General features: G+C 33.2%; 1 protein-coding gene across 6 annotated transcripts in view; it reads left to right on the forward strand.

Moving 5' to 3' along the window:
• LOC129231548 (forkhead box protein P1-like) overlaps positions 1–20,903 on the forward strand; it is a 370,765-nt gene that overhangs the window by 317,998 nt on the left and 31,864 nt on the right. For 4 of the 6 annotated variants that reach the window (XM_054865895.1, XM_054865897.1, XM_054865898.1 and 1 more), the window contains 3 exons: positions 11,194–11,358; positions 15,347–15,614; positions 18,220–18,478. In XM_054865895.1, coding sequence (XP_054721870.1) covers positions 11,194–11,358; positions 15,347–15,614; positions 18,220–18,478 — 692 coding nt within the window. The remainder of the gene's footprint in view (positions 1–11,193; positions 11,359–15,346; positions 15,615–18,219; positions 18,479–20,903) is intronic. The other 2 variants (XM_054865896.1, XM_054865900.1) reach the window with 1 other exon arrangement.

Genomic DNA, 20,903 nt, shown 5'->3' on the forward strand with positions numbered 1-20,903 from the left:
GGAAGAGAAACAGTGCGCCTGAAATATGTTAAAATAAAACGTTCGTTGTATAGTGCAGATAAATGTTAGTAAAATTACTTCAGAGAAACTATGAAATATTGTTGGTGCTTTTTTCTAACAATAGTAAGTGAAAAGGAACGTTTTTAATCGTGAAAATGGATATGAAAAGTTTCCCAGAACCTCAAACATTTTGAGGAGTGCTCAAGTGCTCTCTTCCACATGCATTTTTTTTAGCATGAAAACATATCTGTGACAAAAAAAACCCCTTAATTTTGAGAAAACAAAAAAAAATAAGAAAAAATGTAACTTCATAAAGTCTATATGTTCAAAAAAAAATTTTGTTTTCAATAAACTCGCAGTTTTTAACATCGTAACAGTGTTTACAATTATTAAAGTTTTTTTTTATATAAATATTCTAATGGAGATTTCACTACCGATTTTGATTAGTGAGAATTCTTGTTTCTGTGTTGTTACCTTAGAATACCTTATAAATACCTAATATACATTAGAATTCTTTAAATTATATTTATCTTTGCAAATTTTTAACTTCATGAAAAAATCAATCCCTCATGGTTTAAATATAACAAAATAATGGATAAAAAGTTTTTTTTTTAAGTTTCTAACTTGGAATAGTTCTGGATTTTTTTTTTAATTTTTTTTAATCACAGCAATGATATGTATACGCAAAAGAAATTTCTGGGTATGTTACTGATTTAGGTTGTTTCTTCTGACAATATTTTCAATCAAAAATAATAAATATAACTTTTATAGAATTTTAAAAATTTGTTCGAAGAATATGTATATCATGCTTTTAGTCTATGTCCCCTAACAGAAGATCATTTTTGGTTTCGATAGACCATCGAATAATGATATTTTCGCAATCTGATCGTATCTTTTGAACGAAACGTGGAATTTAACACCCGAAACAAACGATCATAATCCCTCGAAAATTAGTTTAGAACTATTTTTTGTTCTATAACTACATTGCTAAACTTTTGAGAACTCGCTAAAGAATTTTCTTTGATCGGGGCTGAACTTTTTATGAAGAAATGAAAAAAATAAAAAAGAGAAAGAAACGATGGATAAAAATGCTAAATAAATTTGTTTGTAAATTGGACTTTTTTTTCTTCCTCTGCATAGTTTTTTTTCCCTTTCTTTCTTTTCTTTTCTTTTTCTTTTTTTTTTCTTTTTTTTTTTTTTTTTTTTGATAATTGCAACAAACAAAAATATTATATGACCACTCAGTATTTCAATTTAACTTTCGTTTCATATTTTGCAAGTTTGTTTTAATCAACGAATTTAAAAGGATTCGCCGGAGGTTCTTTAAATAGCGTTCGGAAGGTCAGATGTTTTGTACCTTAGAAACCCTCTTTTTGATACGTGTCTGGAGCACCTTCATATTTAAATACAAAACTGGCTCACGATTATCTCTTTTTAGTGGAAGTGTGAGATACAAATGGCATGCAAAACTAAGAACATTAAACTGAGCTACAGTGTAATGTGTAGTACACTTGCGAAAGACGAGCTCAAATGGAGAGGGCGGAAAACACCCCTATGTAGATAACTTGTCTTTAACACTTTTTTTTCTTCCGGGAATCGAGAGGTTTGAAAAGAGGGAAACACAAATGTACTGACCGTACTGACCACTCAATCTCTTCCCTTTCATTGTTGGTTATTATGTGGAAATTCCTAAAAAAGGTAGATCTCATTTTTGAAATCAGGTTTGAGATAGACAATGTACTGCAAAAAGCTATACGGTTAGAATTTTTCCGGGGGAGCTGAGCCGGTCTGAAATATTATAGAGGGAGTTCAAGCTCCCCCAGCTCCCCCGCTTCCGACGCCTATGACTCAACTCTTTTTTTACAAAAGGACTTAGACCCTGCTTTGGCTTTGAAGTTGCTTCTTTCGAGACACTTTGTCAGTGCATTTTGTCATAACATCATTTTTTTTTTGTGAAATAATTACGTTTTTTAATGAAAAAAGGAAAAAAAAAGTCTGTTTTCGTATTCAATTTTCGTTTACATTACACAAGAAGTAGGAAATATATAGAAGAAATTGCATGTAATCAAATTTGAGTTTTCTTGTATCATACGCGCGAGCATGAAAATTGTGCGAAAAACAATTTATACTTTTAGTTTTAAATTTCCTTACTCGCTTCGGCTTCAGCATCTCCTGGACTCACCGCTTGGCTATACGTCACAGAGTGTCAAATAACCTGGCCACTTTTCTCTTCAACTTGAGGAGACAAGTAGTGAAAGACAATGATATTAAAATCATTTAGATCAAAATATAAATAGTTCATTTCATTAAATCATATTTTTAAAAAGTTTTTCCAAGCATAAGGACGTATAGCTACAACACTGCGAGTCAAAAATGCAATAAACTAATTGTTTTTTTTTTCCGCTTTTTCTGCTTTTTTTAAAAAAAAATTTTTAATGCTTGCTGAAGTACATTTGTCTCTCTTTATGTATGTCATTGTGACTTGCTGAAGTTCCCAATGTATTTTAAAGTGATGCTGTGAACATCCAAAGCGGGGTACCCCGAACATCCATTTTGAAGAGTTGGAAAATTCACATTTCGCGGAATGAAACTTCAAATTTTACCAAATGGTAAAATACGAGCATGTAGCAGAAGAGCATCATGGGATTTAAAACATATAAATATAGGCAGTACTGCACTATAATCTCCAAATTAGCCGAATAAAGAAATTTCGAGGAAGTCGCAGTGACCTCCAATCGCGTTCCTGGTAAAAAGGTAAATTTAAAAAGGAGAGTTATGGAAGTTCAATCGTTAGGACAAGCAAATTATTGGATATGCTCAGGCTCCAGGAATCGCAGATACTATTCAGATTGACGAAGTTGACTATTATTTGACCCGTGCCAGCGCTTAGACGGAAAATTTTAGGAATGGGCAAAGTTTGTAATGAAGAAATTGAAAAAAAAAAGAAAAGATTGGGGGGGGGGGAGGCTTGCTTTAGTACCGTAAGGAACTCTGCGCTTTTACTTCAGTATAAAAACAAAATAACACCTATCAAGAACACTTTACTTGATTACTTATAAAGACTTGTGAGCTTCGTGTAAAATAGAACAATATTGATGACCTACCTTTTCGAAAATCTATTCATCGTATAGTTTCGACTTGAACGGCACTTTTCTATTTTTCCCTCTTATACTAACATAAAAATCACTCTCAAAAATGAACCCCTTTTTCCTTTAACTTTCCAAAGTAAAGATTTTTTCTCAGAATTCTCTGGAGGCTTTTAGCATGGCTTAAATTTCCTCTGGTGTAATTTTTCCTGTACATATTTATTTGAGTACATTTGATGCTATTTTTAAAGAAGAATGAAAGTCTTGGTAAAATTTCATACAATTTACTTTTTTTAAATCAACATTGCTTTGAGAACTGCGATTTGCAACTGAATTTTTTAGTTAGCCCATAAATTAGTCATAAGCGAAAATATCCTTTCTATGAGTACATTAGACTAGGGAAAATATGAAATAAATTAAACAATTAGGTATGATTTAATTTATTGGCATGAAAACTCTCAAACAACTCCATCGAGTAACTTTTTGTTGAAGCATTTCAGTGTTCTGCTCTTCCCCTTCAAAAAACGGGACATTTAAGTATACAGGGACAATGGGACAGGAAACCGACTTCATGAGCCCTTTTTTAACTGGAGAATCTTTGCAGGCAGTTACAGATACCTCCTTTCTCAAAAAGGATCAATTCATCAAAAATATATATTTTTATTGTACATTACTCATTACTGAAGTAAAATTTACTCACATACTAACAAAAGAGCAGGCTAAAATTAAAATTAGGCACGGGTAATGTCGTTCTTTTTAATGATCCTTTCCTCAAAGAATCTTTTTGTGTTGTGTGTGTGTGTGTTTTTTTCTCGTACATTGAATTCGTTCATTTGAACGACTTCGTTCATTTAAAAAAGTTATTCAAATTTTTAAATGCTCATCAAAAAAAAAAAAATTAAATATAACAATTAAAAATTATAAATTAATTAAACTATAAATAATTTTAAAAACCCGGAAAATAGGCTATAATTGAATAAAACCTAATTCAATAACTTCTTGACGTAAGCAAGACGGCGACAAAAGGCTAAGCAAGTGATGCCAAATGCTCTGTAATAAAATAAAACAAGAAATAATTTTCTATGTTTACTTGTGTAGAAAACTTAAAGGCTAATATAAGCAAAAAGGAACGAACCAACGAACTGAAACAAAAGTAATTCTAATGTAATGTTCTAAACCGTTCACCGTTCAAAAGAACGGCCATTCACTTTTTAGGAGATCGTGCCGTTCCATTCATTTTAGGTAGTCGTTCTTTCCGACCCGTTTGTTCATGAATGACACATCCCTAGTTTAAATGAATTAGTAAAAAAAAAAAATAACAGTGAAATGTATGGAGAGGAAGAATTTAACTTGTGACTAAGCAACAGTTAAAAATTTGAAACTAACTTCTTTACATTACCACATCATAGCTTGGCATATTGGAACGAATTATGTTTTAAATGGGGAATAATTGCACGTCATACATTTAGTTTTATGCAAAAAAAAAAAAAAACAAATTAATCGTTCAATGAAATATTATTGATGAAAGTACGTCTTAACTAATAGTCAGACACACGAGACATAGATCAAGAAAAGATTTTTTTTTATTTGCATAGTTATTTTAAACATACAATTACGAAATAAGTTAAAATGTTTTTTAAATACTATTATTAAATTTTTCTTAATTTACAGAATGAGAACTAATTGTCCGCTAATTCTTACTTTAAATTTAAATGCTCTTGTTTGACACAGCCTGTCAGATTTTTTAAAGTTAAAATGTTGATTTGAATACTGCCGTGGGAAGGTAAAGCACAGTATCCGCAAACTTTTTTTTTTTTTTTTGCACTTTTATCATCGATTGTACTTTAGCTTTATTGTACAAGCTTGCTTTTTTTCGCTTAAAGTAACCCCCCCCCCAAATATATATATATATATATATATATATATATATATATTAGGCTGTCCCAAAAAATGAAAGTCTTTTTTTTTAAACGCATACCCTCTTATTTTTTTTCCTTTTATATCAAAACCGTTGTAAAAAAAGTTTCATGCAATTTGAAGCACGGAAACCCGCGCCGACTTAAGCCTTCGATTTCACAATTTTTTTCCCGCCATCATATCTTGAGACACCCTAATAATATATATATATATATATATATATATATATATATATATATATATATATATATATATATATATATATATATATATACAATTCAGACATTTCCCTACTGTTAGTATGGAATCCAAATCGTGTTTCTTCCAGTATCTCAAAAACTCATTTCTGTAGATACTGCGCTTTACCTACTCGGGTCAAAATATGATAGGGACTTGTCCATATATGATGTCACACGTATTTTCAACATATTTGACACCTATTTCCTATTTCCTATTCAGAGTCACAACTGACTACAACTGTATTTTATGTCGAGGACTGCATACTAAGTGCCTTGCCTCCATTATTTTATATACCGATAGATGGCAGCACCATCACCGGATCGAACAGTTAATGAGAATTTTGAACTAGTCCAAGAGCTAATAACTACCTAGTACTAGCACCCCCAGAGGTATCGTTTCACTTGGAGGACATTGAGACCACGAGCATATTTAACGTCGCCCAGTCCCCTTTAATGACGACGGTGGGTCTTCGACCATCGAGGTTCGAACCCAGGACCCTCCGGCTCCGAATCCGACACTCTACCGATCGGGCTACCACGGCCCCATATTTGACACCTCCTCCCCTTTTGTCTCAAACTGTCACACTTCATCTTGCGCATCCCCTCTTCTTGTCACATGGAGATAATGGATTAAACATATTGCTATCAAAATGCTTTAATTTCAACCAAAATCTGTGATGTCATACTTCTAGGTACCCCCTACCTCCCCTATGACACAAATGGCCTTCCCCTTTTCACTAAAACCTTCTGTCCAATGTAAAGAAACCCCTCTCTCGAAGTGGGACATTTATGGACGACCCCATACTAACTGTAATGGTCAATCATAGTGTTTGTCAATGTGCCTATTTGCTCGTAAATTTACATTGGTTAGGTGGTAAGGCAGGAATGCCTTATTTATTAAATTAAAGCATCTAAAAAGAATATTCCCAAGCCAATTATATTTAACTCTCTTTTTGCTTTATTTTATTTATTACTTAATCTCTTCATAAGCATTTAATATCCCAATAAAACGTTCAGTTAAAGTTGCTTTAAAAAAAACCACATCTTTTGTTTAGTCATTCGAAAAGAAGGTCTTCAAACGATTTGGGAGGTATGTGCGGCAAGGGCGCCCATATGCAAAATTTTAAGGTGGGAGCTCAGATATTTTCCCCATGGTTTAGCAGGATATTTTAACCATGGAAACCGATTTCGGTGCAGTTTAGAGTTATTAAAATTTGACATTTTTAATAACTTATTCATAAATGGCTGAAAAAGGAAGGTTTTTATATTTTTGCAAAGAAAAAAATACTTATAGCAAGGAAATTCTCATTGTTAAGGGGGAGGGGGTCTTGAGCCCTCACTTACCCCCTATATGGGCGCCCATGGTATGTGGTGTTTCGTGTCATATGTTAAAACGATGTTTTGCACAGTAATTAGTCAAGGATAAAATGTAAGAGCTCACATTAAGCTAAAAACCAGTTTTCTTCACACACATACACAATACACTAATATATATAACGTGTTCCGGTTTAACCTACAAGACCTAATTTCGCATCCGTAAGTCCTAGATACATACTTCCAGTTGCAGAAATGCTCAAAATAACATAGAGAGTTAAGATATGAAAAGTATGATGCGAATAGAAATAGTCGAAAACTACGAAATCTAACTTTTTATACGGTGTCCAAATACCCTACATTGCATTTAAAAATAATCAAAAGCATGAATATTTTGAACAAATTTGATGCTTCCTTACGCATTCAACATCAAAAGAATAAACTTTTTCTACAAAATGCAAAACAAATCGGGTCCAGTTCTTTTTTTTTTTTTTTTAAACTTGTTCAAGTCATTTTGATTTTTTACTCAAAGTTTTTCCTCATAGGTGAGTATATGAATGTGGTTTTGACGCGTAAAGTAACTGTGCCTTAGTATTTTTGTTCCCCTTCTTATGTTAGTTATTGCTTTTAATTTTCTAAATAATAAATAGTACTAAGTTCATTAGGAACGGAGAAGTAACATATTTTTTTTTAAATCTTCACATTTTGACTTCCCTCTCTTTTACAATTAATGATTTGGTTCGTTCTGTTTCTATAAACTCATCAGATTACCAGAAAGCTCATAAGAAGCCGCGCAAAAGCATAGTAAGAAAGGTGAATATTCAGATAATTCAGTTAATCCCGAAACTAAGATTTAGAAACTAAGATGTTTCTAAATCTTAGTTTCGGGAATATGTATTATCGTCAAAGCCTTTTTACTGTACACTTTTAAGTGCAACACAAGCCGTTTAACCTAATTTGTATTTCGTTCTTTGATTTCACGTGTTCAAAAAGAAGTTATGGGTATAGTTAGGGCAAACCTAACCTGGCAACGTTGCAAAGGCTACGCCGATCCTATTCACAGCATTGCGACACTGACAGGCAGGGGTGTGCACAGGGGGCGGGGAGACACCTGTTGGCCCGAGATCGAGACTGAAGGGGGTCCAATATTTTTAAAACTAGACATGAAATATATAAGTAAACACTACAGAGGGAGTCCCAGAAAAGTCATTCGTGACGGACCCCAAAATTTGTGTGCACACCCCTGCTGACAGGTTAAGTTTGCTCCTATTGCAGTAAAATAAAAGTTTGCGCAAGAACTTATCTATGCTTTCATTTAATAACCAGCTTGAGCTATTCTAACTAGTTCCATTTTCAAATTCCAAATGTATGTACTAATTGTATTGACCACAAATGGTAGTGGTGGCGAGGGGTGTGGGGAATGAATTTACTTCAGCCTTCTAAGGCGGGCTTAGAGTCTAAAAGGTTGCTGTCATAGGAGATTTTAATAACCTAAATCTTATGTGTGTATCGTTTTGTTTCTTTTCTGCTGGAAACTGTGCAGATAGTGTATTGTTCATTAATCTTTTCAAAAATCTAGCATAACAAATTATGATTATCTTGATAAACATTAACTACTATTTCCTCCGCTTTTACCGGTTGCTCACCTGTGTAATTAAGGTACATTCTTTAAATATCTGCATGAATTTATAGTTTCAAAAGAGCAATAAACAATATACTAAACATCAATTTGCAGCTGCTCTGCTATAAACTATTTTATGTAGAAATTTGTGGTTTAGGCATAATATTTTTTTTTACAGTAATTGAGCTCGAACTTATTACCGTTTTCGTAATCTCTGTGTAATAAGAATCTACGTTTCGTGGCTGAAGATTTACATTATTCTTATCAGAATCTTTAAGGTTTTGTTAATGCGTAGGTTGGCATTTATTTTTAGCTGCATATTAAACTGCTTAATAGTTCTTTAGTTGATTTGCACATAACAATTGCCGTCTAAATAAGGTTGGTTTGTTTGATTAGCTTTTTATTGTTCATGTGAATTACGAGCAGAATGCATTTCGAGGATATAATTATTTTATCACTGCTAGATACTTATTCACACATTTACAAAACATGCTTATTTCTGCACGGTGTCCACGTGATCCAAGTTAACAGAGACAGATTTGATGCGTTAATATAGAGCTGAAGTGAAGCGGGGGGGGGGGGGGGGGGGGGCAAAATGATAAAGAGCAAAATCTCTACAACTCAATAGCTTACATTTCAACTTTCAACTTTAATTTTGTTCAACAATTATTTTACTTTGCTATTTTTTACCGAGAAATTATTAGAGATTCATTTAAATTTCTATTCGTTAATTTAATTGCTTTTTTTCTTTAACATTTTAATTCACTCTTATGGATAAATACAAAGTTATCGTTTACTAAATTTTAAAAACTGCGTTTTTGAAGAACTGAGTATGAACTCGTGATAATGGTCTTAAGCAAGCTTACTTCACTATGTTGTCAGTAAATGTACTTTTAAGGTTTTGTTTTTAAACAAGCTCTCTTGTGTGCATGTGTGCTGGATAATTTTAAGCTGAACATATATACACGTTGCAGCGCTAATTATAGGTTATCCTCTAGTGCCACATTATTGTTTAGGAGAATCAGAGAATTAATAACGTTTCAATAAATTTATCTGTTTATTATATATTTTTTAAATTAATTTACAATTTTTTTATTTATCAGACTACAAAAAACGGGATCCCATTTCAAGTGCCCCCCCCCCTTATCCTCATAATTCTGAACAATTTTGCCTTCGATAACTGTACTTTGTCAAACAAGTAACATATTTGGAAATAATCTTGTATGAAATACATGTTTTATTTTTTTTTTCTTTCTTTCCCCAATGACTTACTCGAAAATCGGGTGATTTGAATCCGTGTTCTTTAAATACTCTTCGGGGGTTACTTGTACTATTATTAGGTTTCTACGCTAATCACAGTCATAAACTTAAAAAAAAAAACCTTACCAATTTAATAAAGCATATTTTTAACTAACAGTACCCGCACGACGATGCACGTGCTAAGAAGTTAAAGGAAGTCCGTTGAACAAAAAATGTCCACGCCCTCCGCCCCTCTTCTGATGTGAAATGATCATTTTTGTTCAACTAAAATGCGTACACACCTTTTCAAAAGACCTATTAAAGTCTCTTTGGAATTTAAAACTATTCGCCAAAACACTTTAAAATATTAACAGTAGCTTTAAAACTCAAAATAATCCTTCAATTACATACTTCATTGCTTAACGCATCAAGCAACCACGCTACCGTAATCTTGCCCTTTAACGAGTGAAACGGTTTTTCCCCCCTGCAATTTAAAGTGTTTCGTCAAATAAAGAATGCAATAATGAAAACGTTGTAAAGAACAATTACAATTGAATAAGACGACAAATCATATTATTAACTTAGATAAGTAACTATCTTCAACTATAAGAACAAAAACAAACATTGAAGAAATAAGGAAAACAAAACCCAATAGAAAAATCCTACAAAATCAAATTATGTTCCTGAACATCGAAACAAAACGCATTCAAAAATGTGTTCGCTGATCACAACAGCGTAGCATGGGCATGGTTCCTTGCAGCTATCGACATTGTCGACCAGTTCCCTCTCGAAGAGTTAATTTACCCCGCCAACTATTAGGAATTCTTAAAACCAAACAATTACTTACACATTTAATTTGCAATTAAATATTTAGGTCAATCTGATTTTAAAAAAATAGCATATAGCCTAATAAATGGACTATTCAACGCAAAAAGAATTTTTAAATTCGCATCAGTAGTTTCTGAGATTAGCGCGTTCAAACAAACAAACTCGTCAGCTTAGTATTATTGGTTAATTAATAAGAAAAATAAGACAACGATACGTGTATATACATATATTTTACAAATCATTTTTAACATCCTTCAGGATTTTCTCTGAAAAGTACCCTCGAGATTTGCCTCATGGCCGACTCGAACCTACGCCCACTAAATCGCGAAGCCCGCACTTTCAGGTCGAGCCACCGTGGCTACGCATTTTCCTGTTTCCATAACATTTTTTATTGCTGCTCCACTCCTATTAGCCATAGCGTGTTATTATATAGCCTATAGCCTTCCTCAGTGAATGGACTATTCAACACGAAAAGAATTTTTCAATTCGAACCAGTAGTTCCGAAGATTAGCGCGTTCAAACTAACAAACTCTACAGCTTTATATTATTAGTATAGATTCTTACCATGTGAATTAAAATGTGAATTAAAAAAAAAAAAAAAGATCATGCCGATTACCTTTTTTAAGCTATTGGCAGTGGATTTTTTTTTTTTTTTTTTTTTTGAGGGTTGGGGGCGTAAATTCCGAAAATGTTTTAGAAAATTAAAACGCATACAGTGAAATCTGTGCATAACAATACTTTCTCTAACAATAAAATTGTCTAACAATATACTGTCTATAACGATTACCTGTCTATAACAATATTTTTTTGGATCCCAACAGTATCGTTGTAGACAGGTTTTACTGTATTTTAGTTCGTAACGAGTACATTATCATTATAGATACCACGAAGAAACGCGTTTAGAAAGTTGCTCAAATTCTACTTTTCTTATTTTCTCTTCTTTTTTCAGAGCAAAGCCATTGGCAAAGGCTGTGACTCAGTCCCTGATGCACCACCTATGAGCTCAGCTCAACTTCTCATGGTACCCCATCAAGTCCAGATGCAACAGTTCCTTTCCCCTGGACAAATACAACAGTTCCTGCAACAACAAGCGCTTTATTATCAACGGCAGCAGGTAAACACCAATTATGATAGTTACAAAAAATATTTCTTAATATTGATATGGCATACCTTGGAGACAGTGGCGGATTTACAAGTTTGGGGACCCGTCGCAATGCATTTTTGGGCCCTCTTTGACTACCACGGAACTATGTAAAACACTTTTTTGATTTTTGAAGTGGAAACTTGTGTGTGTTTAGGCGCTTTGGGCATTTTTTGAGATGAGAAAAAAACAATTGAACTCGTGACACTGGTACCAACACCGGAAATGCAGCGCAATTATCTAATCTATCTAATCTATATTTTAATACAATTTCTAAATATGTGTTTGCCATTTATTAGGGGGTTGTTTTACGGGGTATGTTTCTCTTACTTTGGGGGGTTCTCATTTGGGGGGGACGGATATAGTAGCATTTGTTAGGTTGCGCCATCGCTTCTGGAGTGGGAAGGGGGGGCACCCTGAATTAGGAATTGCTTTGCAGTAAGTTTAAGGCTGTGAACCATTTAAGACTTCTATAATCTACAATGTGTAGTGGCTCTTACAATTGTGTACACAACATTCTCTCTCTGCTTTTAAATTCACAAAGAATACTATCAATTCATATGGTTAATATTCTATAGAACGACATATTAATAAATGTTTTACGCTTAAAATAAAACGGAGGAATGAATTAACTTTTTAATAAGGCTAGTTTTACGTCAATGCTGTAAATTTAGTGGTCACGAAATTTAGTACTCATTGAGCATAAGTTGACAGTAAAAAACAAAAGATAAATATGATTAATGTTTAGAAGTATATTCTTTTGCAATTAGAACAATGTTCAAACGTTGTGTAATTGAATTAACAATGGAGCTGTTTCCCTTTTTGAGTTATTTTTCCCAGACAGAATAAAATGAAAAAAGTTGTTCCAGTAAAATTCGAAGATTTTAATTGAATTTTTACTGTTTTCAAAGATTCGTTCGATGTGCAGACGAAGCATTCAAAAACGTACTATCTTGCATACAATGGTATTTGGATTGCTTCCTGGACCACACCGCGCGAAGGTGCTACTTTTAGTAGTAGAAGGGAGTTGATGTGTATAATGCCTGATAAATTGGAAATTAAAAAAAATAATAATAATACTAATTATTTTTCTCAAACTGGATGCCTCAAGAATGGACAGGAGGTGCCGCGAAGTGTCCAGGTTTCGTGGTCATTCCCTCCAGAGCTTGGAAGGCTTATTAAAACATACTAAAACAAATATTACTAATTTAGCAACAAACAAATATTACTAATTAAGCAGCAAACAAATATTAATAATTCAGCAACAAACAAATACACTAATTCAGCAACAACGTTCATTTTACAGGAGAAAGAAACTCTACAAGTGTTGTTTTCCAAATAATTCGATGTGTGAACCTTTAGGGATGCTGCAGATATCAAGTCTCGAGTCTAATTCTTGCTTCACTTGCAGTAACATGTACCGATCAATGGTCGTTCATTTTCCCATAAGATGGGGCACTTCCCCCCCCCCCTCATTCCACCATTATCTGGCAGACGTTCCCCGTTTCCTCTAAAACGAGCTTCTAGCTTTTGCATTTGACCACGTTCTGATGACGACAACCACCTTCTTCTGTGGCTCTCCGGACCTAACTCCAAACGATTTTTTATGGTGGTACATCCAAGATAGTGAGTTCATGCCTCTTGGGCCACGTGGTTTGCAAGATTTACGCCAAAAGATCACAACCGCATTTTCTAAGATTGATCGTTGCATTATACAGCAAGTGAAACGAGAATTAGACTTCAATATCGGCCGCAATACGAACGGTCCATATGTCGAACATTTTGGAAACAAAACTTGGACAGTTTCATTCCAAAGTAAAAGTCAGTGTTGTTGCTGTACTGGTTATATATTTGCTTCAATAAGGCTTCCAAACCCCGGAGGGAATTTTGATATGTATATAATAGAAATAGACTAGGGTGCCGTAAAATATATATATAACTCTTTAAAGCGTGCAGCGAGTCGAAAACGTTTGAGAAGCCCTGTAGATGAAATGTGAAATCCTCATATAATAGCGAATGATCGAGTAACGCTCCTGACGTCATCAACAATGAAACTCACTCCACGACGTGATTGATTTGATAATATTTTTTGGTAAAGTTTGACATGCAGGGAAATGCTTTATTTTGTCGAGGCGGAACTGGATCCGGTATCTTAACTGTTTTGCTGGTAATTTTAGACTGTCATTTTAGGAGAATGAAGAAACTAAAAAGTGGTCAACAATGAACGCTATCTACTGGAGTTTAGGGTTCATCCACTGGAGTTTAAATTTCAGCGATCAAAAAAAAAAAAAAAAAAAAGGCAATTGCTTCGTTCAAATGTAGAAGCAATTTTCACCCGTCATACTTTGACGGGCGATTTTCTAGTAGTAAAATAATGTATTAAAATTTAGTATACATTATTTTACTATTTCACACTTCATCTACAATTTAGATCAGAACAAAATATTCCACATTGCTCTAAGAGAAAAAAAAAAATGATTCAAAACTGGCCGCAATGAAATGGGCTCAAGTACCCGCAAATTTCTGTTAAAAACATTGCTGCTAAACCAATTTTGATGTAGGGAAACTTATATAGGAAACACAAATGGAAGCACTCGACGATTTCCTTCTAGTTTTTAACCCGCTAGAGGGGAGGTGAAAAAGTAGGACGTAACAGGGGACGTGAGATCTCAGAGACCGCTCTATTTGCAAATTTTTAAAAAATCGTGCAATTATGATATATTCCTCTAATTTCCCACAGATGTTCTTTGAACTTTTATTAGCAAGGGGAAAAAATATTTTTGAATTTTTTAATCGAAATATACCTTTTCCGAGGAAATTTTGCTAGAATCTTAAGATTTTTCGAGTAAATCATATGCTGTAGTAAATAACTATCTACTCGTAATAAAAACGAATCTATTATTTCTAAATGATTTCATTTTAGTTCTTTAACATATTCAGAACATTTTAGTACCAGAAACTTGGTTATATCGCGTTACGGAAAATTTTTGACAGCCTTTTAACTGTTAGTATTTCGCGTCGTATTTCGGGGAATAATTTAGCCTTCATTGTCCCTAGAACATCATTGCGTAGCGTTTGTGAACCTTTCAAACAACTCTCAACCTCATCTAGAATATTTTGCATCTCTTCCACATAAAGCGGATGAGATTAAATGAACCTGTATCCGCGGTTTCTAATGTTAAGAGCCATGTCTACTACTGCCGGATATTGTAACACTGAAGAGCAGGTGCGGTCTCACAGACCACTTCTAAGAATGCAATGAAATTTAAACCAAATGCACTTGCCTAAAGATACTGATAAGCAAGTTCAAGGTCACAAAACAGAAAGCTGTTGGGAAAAACCATTCAATCGAACTGAAAATGAAATAGAGGTGATCGGATGAACTTTTGAGCGGTTTGTGAGACCGCACCTCACCTCTTTTAAGGGTTAAGGATTGGAAAAAAAAAAAAACAGTCCAACTACGATGCAAAGAATAACTGGAAGAGCCAAGTAAATGGCTTACGTTGAAACGCAGTATTTAATATCTAAAAGAAAAAAAAAAAACTCGAGGTTGATTGTGAACAAAAAACTAGCTTTTTGTAGGTTTTAGAGATAAAATTTTATTTTCTAATGAAACTGGTAAAGATATTAGAATTCGTGAGGTATGCAGACCATTATTTGTTGACTTTAAACATTGGCGATTTGCTTAGAACATTCCTTTTCCCCCTTATTCGTGTATAAATCGACTATTCCCCCCCCCCCCCAACCTCCCAATTTTCTCAAACGTTCTTCACTATGTCGTCGCCTCAAAGCACAGTAGATTAACTTAGTGTTATTCCTGGGATTAGAAGTCTCACTGTTGCTCTGAGGTGACGATATGTACAAGTGCTCACAATGATGTGCCCTTGTCAAATATTTCATTCTATTAATAAAATTATCTGGTTTATACTTTTTTAAAATTATGCTTTTATTTTATCATTAGCAGCATCAACAGCAACAACTAAAGCAGCTTGAATCTTTCATCCCCCACCTTCAAGAGCAGCTACAAATGAACATGATCCAACAGAATCAAGTATTACAACAACTAACTAGTCTCCCTGTAGAGATATCCTCAGAAAAAGGTCCACGACAGCAGTTGCAATTACAACTTCAACAATTGTCCGCACAACAACACCAGCTAATCCAACAAATGCAACACACGCATCGACAGTATTTCATGACTGCCAATCCCTATAATCCAACTGCACAAGGTTGGTTATTAATACGATATTTGAATTTTAAGTAATTTTTATTCCTCCTTTGCAAAGATTTAAATTGAAGCATCAGTTTCAATCGTACGTGAAAATTATTGATTTCACATCAATTATTTCAATTACACAATTGTTTCAAGATTCTTATAACAATTTGTGTAAATATTGTTTACCTTGGCATGAACTAGAATCAGAGTTATGTACCCCGATTTTTTCTTGTCTCTAACAAGCCAGGTATAAAGTCACTTATCAACATTCTGTAAATCTCGAGTCATTTCTATGCAAACCTTTTTGAAAATAGTTAGATCTTCTTGTATTTGTCCTTTACAACTTGACAATATCACATTAATTATTGTGGCAATATTGTGTATGATATTTAAACTCATGTCGTAGATTTGCTTCTGTACTATCAACAACTATGACACTGTTCGACAATGTTTTATTCATCTTTATAATTACAAGACATGATTGCGAGTCAAGTGTATAACAACTATTCTTCAATAGTGGCAAAATGCAGAAGCAGCTATATCGAGAAAAATTTAATTCAAGCATTATCTCTTAATTAAGGAAAAATTTGTGAATTAATGGAATAGTAGTAAATTTTTGTATTTATCAACAAGCTCATGGAATGCTGTCACTGTTCCAAACACATTCTTCAGCTTAATCAGTTAACTTGACTAATGTTGCAAAAATAAACATACATATTAATTTACGATAAGAAAACCAATTCTGAAGAATTGGTTTTTTCAAAGCACATGCGAAATTCAAAATACATATGAATTTGACACCAAGATTCTCAACTATTTATCAAAGCGATACTGTTCGTCTTTGGCAAGTTGAGCTCCGTTGGCCGGACGATTAAATGATTTCCTATTTTTTAAATAGGGGTGAGAAAAAACGGCCGAAGTTCAAAAGGCTTAATGGTAGCCCAACTCAGCTCCTAACAATTCCTCTTCTTACTTATTTCTCTCCCTTGAAAGTAATGGACTTGCTCACAAGGCCATAGCTCATCTTCTCAAAGGCGGACAGTAGGTGGGATTTATTTCATATTAACCTCTGTTTCTTCAACCGTCCCAAGACACCATCACATAAGCGTTCAATTTATTTGAGTAGGTCATGTCAATTGATGGTAGAAAAAACGTTAAGCATATGTTTTCTAGACTTTATTATGAAAGACGTTGTTTCTACATAATTAAAACACAGTTAAATTCTCAAGATTAGAAGTAAACCAGATTTTTTTAAAGTGTTCAACCCATTCTTAGAAGATACAGGTAAGATTTTTTTACTTATGCATAAGTTCTATTGGGCATTTCCATGAAACCGAAGGTAAGATAATTAATATTTTTTTTAACTGTAACGTCAATATTCAGTTTAAGTGTGTCAAAATATCGAGGGTGACCCCTCAAATTAACTGAAGTTGTCCGCTAAAAACACAAAGTTTTATAACTGCATGATTTTTCTGAGAAAAAGTCTAATTTCGAACATTTAATTAAAAGCCTACATTTATGAAACAAATGATACAACCATATCAGGTTTAAAGGATTACATTGTAAAATTGCAGAAAGTTAATTTCATGTTTGGATCTTTAGAAAGGTATTTAATTACAATTTTTGGAAAAAAAAAAGTAATGACATTACAGTTGGTACCAATTCCCATTATTGAAAGAGGAACAGTTGAGTAGATTTGAAATTTTACTCATTGATCTAGTTTAAAATTTTCAAGATTTCTCTCAACATTTAAAAATTCCTTCTCACTGTAGTCCTTTCTTCCGCACACATTTTGCATGCGAGCAAGGTCCGAAGGTCCCGTTACATTAGAAAACATTTCAATAATTTTCACTCCGTTTTGAAAAGAGAAGAGAAGAACTACGATTTTTTCATTTTTTATTTGATTCTTTCAATAAATACTTTTTTTCTCTTACCTCCCAATTATTACGCCTACGTTCAACACTTACAAAAGCAACAAAAAATGTTGTGTTTTGCCACATTATGAAAAGTCTTTTTTTAATATGCAATTTAATGTTTCATGGGCAAATTTTTTGTTCATAATCGCCGTAAAACTAAGCATACAGAGAGGTTTTTTTTGGGGGGGGGGGCTATTTCAAAATATCAAATACAATGAGTGAACATTTTTACCTTTTGAAGTGTTTTCAGTCTCTTAATTTAAAAGAAATTAAAATTTTTATTGTTTTCAAAATAAAATGTTTAATTTTTCGTGCGATTGAGCACACTTGAACACTTTAAGCATAGCATAATTTGGGAAAACTTCAGTGTGAGATAGTATTACGTATCAGACAATTTCAATATTTTGCTATTTGAAATGGAAAAAAAAAATCAAATTTCACTCATAGTCAAAATATTTATTTCATAATTTTACGTATTAAGAGCTTAAAGTGATAATGCATATTTCTTGATCAATTACAAACACTTATGTATTGCAAACTTGTGTTATGAGGTATCAAAGGGACATAAACCTGTTAACTTCACTGAAATTTAAATTGAAAACAAGAGGAAAAATTTTAAATAGAAAGAAAAAAAATTGCAGATTTCGATTTTTACAAGAAGGGTCAGCGTTTGAATGCAGAATATATTTTATTTTTCTGTAGGTGAGAAACCCGATTCGAATATGCCTCCGTGGAAGGGAAACGAAGAGTTAAACATAACAAATGGCAACCACCAGAATTCAGCTTCCACATCCCAACAAAACGGACAACCTAATGTGGGGTCACCTTCATTGACTCCTCCATCTAATCGCAGGACAGCGACTCCAAAGGAGGAGCCTCCAACCCATCTCCTTTACGGACATGGAGTTTGTAAATGGCCCGGATGTGAAACCTTCTGCGATGACTATCAGGATTTTATCAAGTAAGCAATTTACTTTATATTGAAGAATCGTGCAGTTCAGTTGGTCAAATATGAAAGAAGATCTAAATGAATCATTACATTGTATAATGGGTAAAGGAAGTCAACATAACTTTTCCCTCTTGTTGCATATTTTTTGCATTCTTGGTTATTGGAGATTTTCTCATAGCTACGACACAAGAGGATAGCTGGATAACTATTTACTCTTGGGTTAACACCAAGATTGAGAACAGTAATGTTGTTGATGATCTAGTTTCAATCAACTCTGCACTGCCTAAATGAAAAAATCGGACCATTCTCGAAATCAATATGTATGAGACATGATCAACCGCTAGATTCAGACATCATTAAACGTAACATATCCGAAACTCAATATGTTATTGGTATTGGTAACATTGCTTTTATTTGTAACGTTACAAATAATATACAGGGTTTTCCCGTTTAACCAGGAAAACCTCTATTTTCGCAACCGGTAGTCTTATATGCATACTTATAGTTGCAAAAATGTTCCAAGTCAGATGCAGAGTTAATATATTGAAGTTTGGAGGCAAAAAAGAAATGAGTCAAAAAATACGAAATTTTACTTTTTATACGAGCCCTGGATCCCCTAACTTATCTTTAGGAAAATAAACTCCATTGAAAAATATTACTACCACAAAAAATTTGTTATTTGTGCGACCAAAACTGAAGGAGGTATTAGAGTTAAAAGTTTTAAGGGGCCATGTAAGATATGAGATAGGAACTTAACGCCCTTTCAGAAGAATGACAGGTTGTCGAAGTAAGAATATATATATATATATATATATATATATATATATATATATATATATATATATATATATATATATATATATATATATATATATATATATATATATATTTCATTGCTATTCAAAAATAAATGCAAACGTTATGCCATGATACGCAAAACACACTACAAAAGCTCGAACAATTAAAAAAAAAAACACTATATGCGCAGACATAGTTTTAAACCCTTGTTAGCTGCTATATTTCCTCTTAAAAGCTGTTACTGACGGTGAGTGTAAAGTAGTGTAGGTCACAAAATGCTGCGTTTCATATCTCGGTGAATATTAGTCGTACTAATGTCTAACTTTTTGTGTTGGAAATATTTTTCAATGGAAATTTTTCCTCTGAATATCAGTTAGAGGACCTAGGGCCTGTATAAAAGGTTTAATTCTGTATTTTTTGACTAATTAAATTTTTCGCTGCAAACTTTCAATACCTTAACTCTGCATCTCATTTTGAACACTTTTGCAATTGAGAGTAAATGCAACTAGAACTTACGGTTGCGAAAATAGAGATCATGTTACCTATTAAAATACTCAATAAAAATAATTTTCTTTATTTTTAACTTTGAAATCAAAGTACTGTAAAGCTGTTGCAGAAAATAAAAACGGAGGTTGCCTGATACACCCTTGAGCATTTTTAATTTTAAAATTTTTCTCCCAGATAATTTTAATAAATGAGATGAGTCTTCACTAAAGGGCCTAACTTTTACCGAATAAGATGTCAGGGTAGATAAAATATAATTTAATATCGAATATTTAAAAAAAAAATGCAGTTCAAGTTACTGTTTCTTAAACATATGACTCAAATGAGCAATATTTTAACCTCTTCAGCACCAGGGACGTGTATTCTTTTACGGTAGATATTTGAATGGTGTTGGCTCTCAGGAAACCGTTATGCACTATGGTGCTGAGTAAAGCGAAATTACAGAGGAGGTTGAATATTAGATTGTCTCTCCCCCCCCCCCACACACACAAAAAAATCGATTTTTCAAGTCGCACACCCTCTTATATTTTTCCTTTTAGGTCAAAAAAATTGCAAAAAAAAGTTTCATCTAATTTGAACAAGGGTCAACCTTACATTAAATTACATTAAATTACATACTAAAAATTACATATACATTTAAATAAAGTATCAAGTTCAAAAATTATTAGCGAACACATTATCAAATTAACATTTGCAACTGAACAATAAAAAAATAGTCTATTTAAAATGAAAAATTTAACTTAAAATGAAAAACTCCCTATTTTGAGTACCATGTGAGAGACTTAATAAAGAGAGCAAAAATTTCTGCTTAGCGCTAGTTATCGACGTTACTGTTTATATTTTTCAGTTTGATAGTTATATTATTTACCATACATTTGTTCTTAAATTATATAGAAAAAAAAATCAATTTTTTGAAGAAAATTACAAATTTTAGGGCCTCCTGCTGGACACCTAAATATTTTTATATTTGGATATATATTTTTGTGGTACATGTGGGGCTATAGGGGCAACGTTTTATCAATATGAAATTTTGAGCTTCTAAAAAAAAACTTTTTTACGATTCGGCCTAGTACACAGTTTTAGTTCACACTTTCAGGTGCAAGTCGGCACGGGTTGCCGTAGCTCAAATTAGATG

The sequence above is a fragment of the Uloborus diversus genome, chromosome 10, assembly GCF_026930045.1.
Source record: "Uloborus diversus isolate 005 chromosome 10, Udiv.v.3.1, whole genome shotgun sequence".
NCBI classification, from domain to species: Eukaryota; Metazoa; Arthropoda; class Arachnida; order Araneae; family Uloboridae; genus Uloborus; species Uloborus diversus.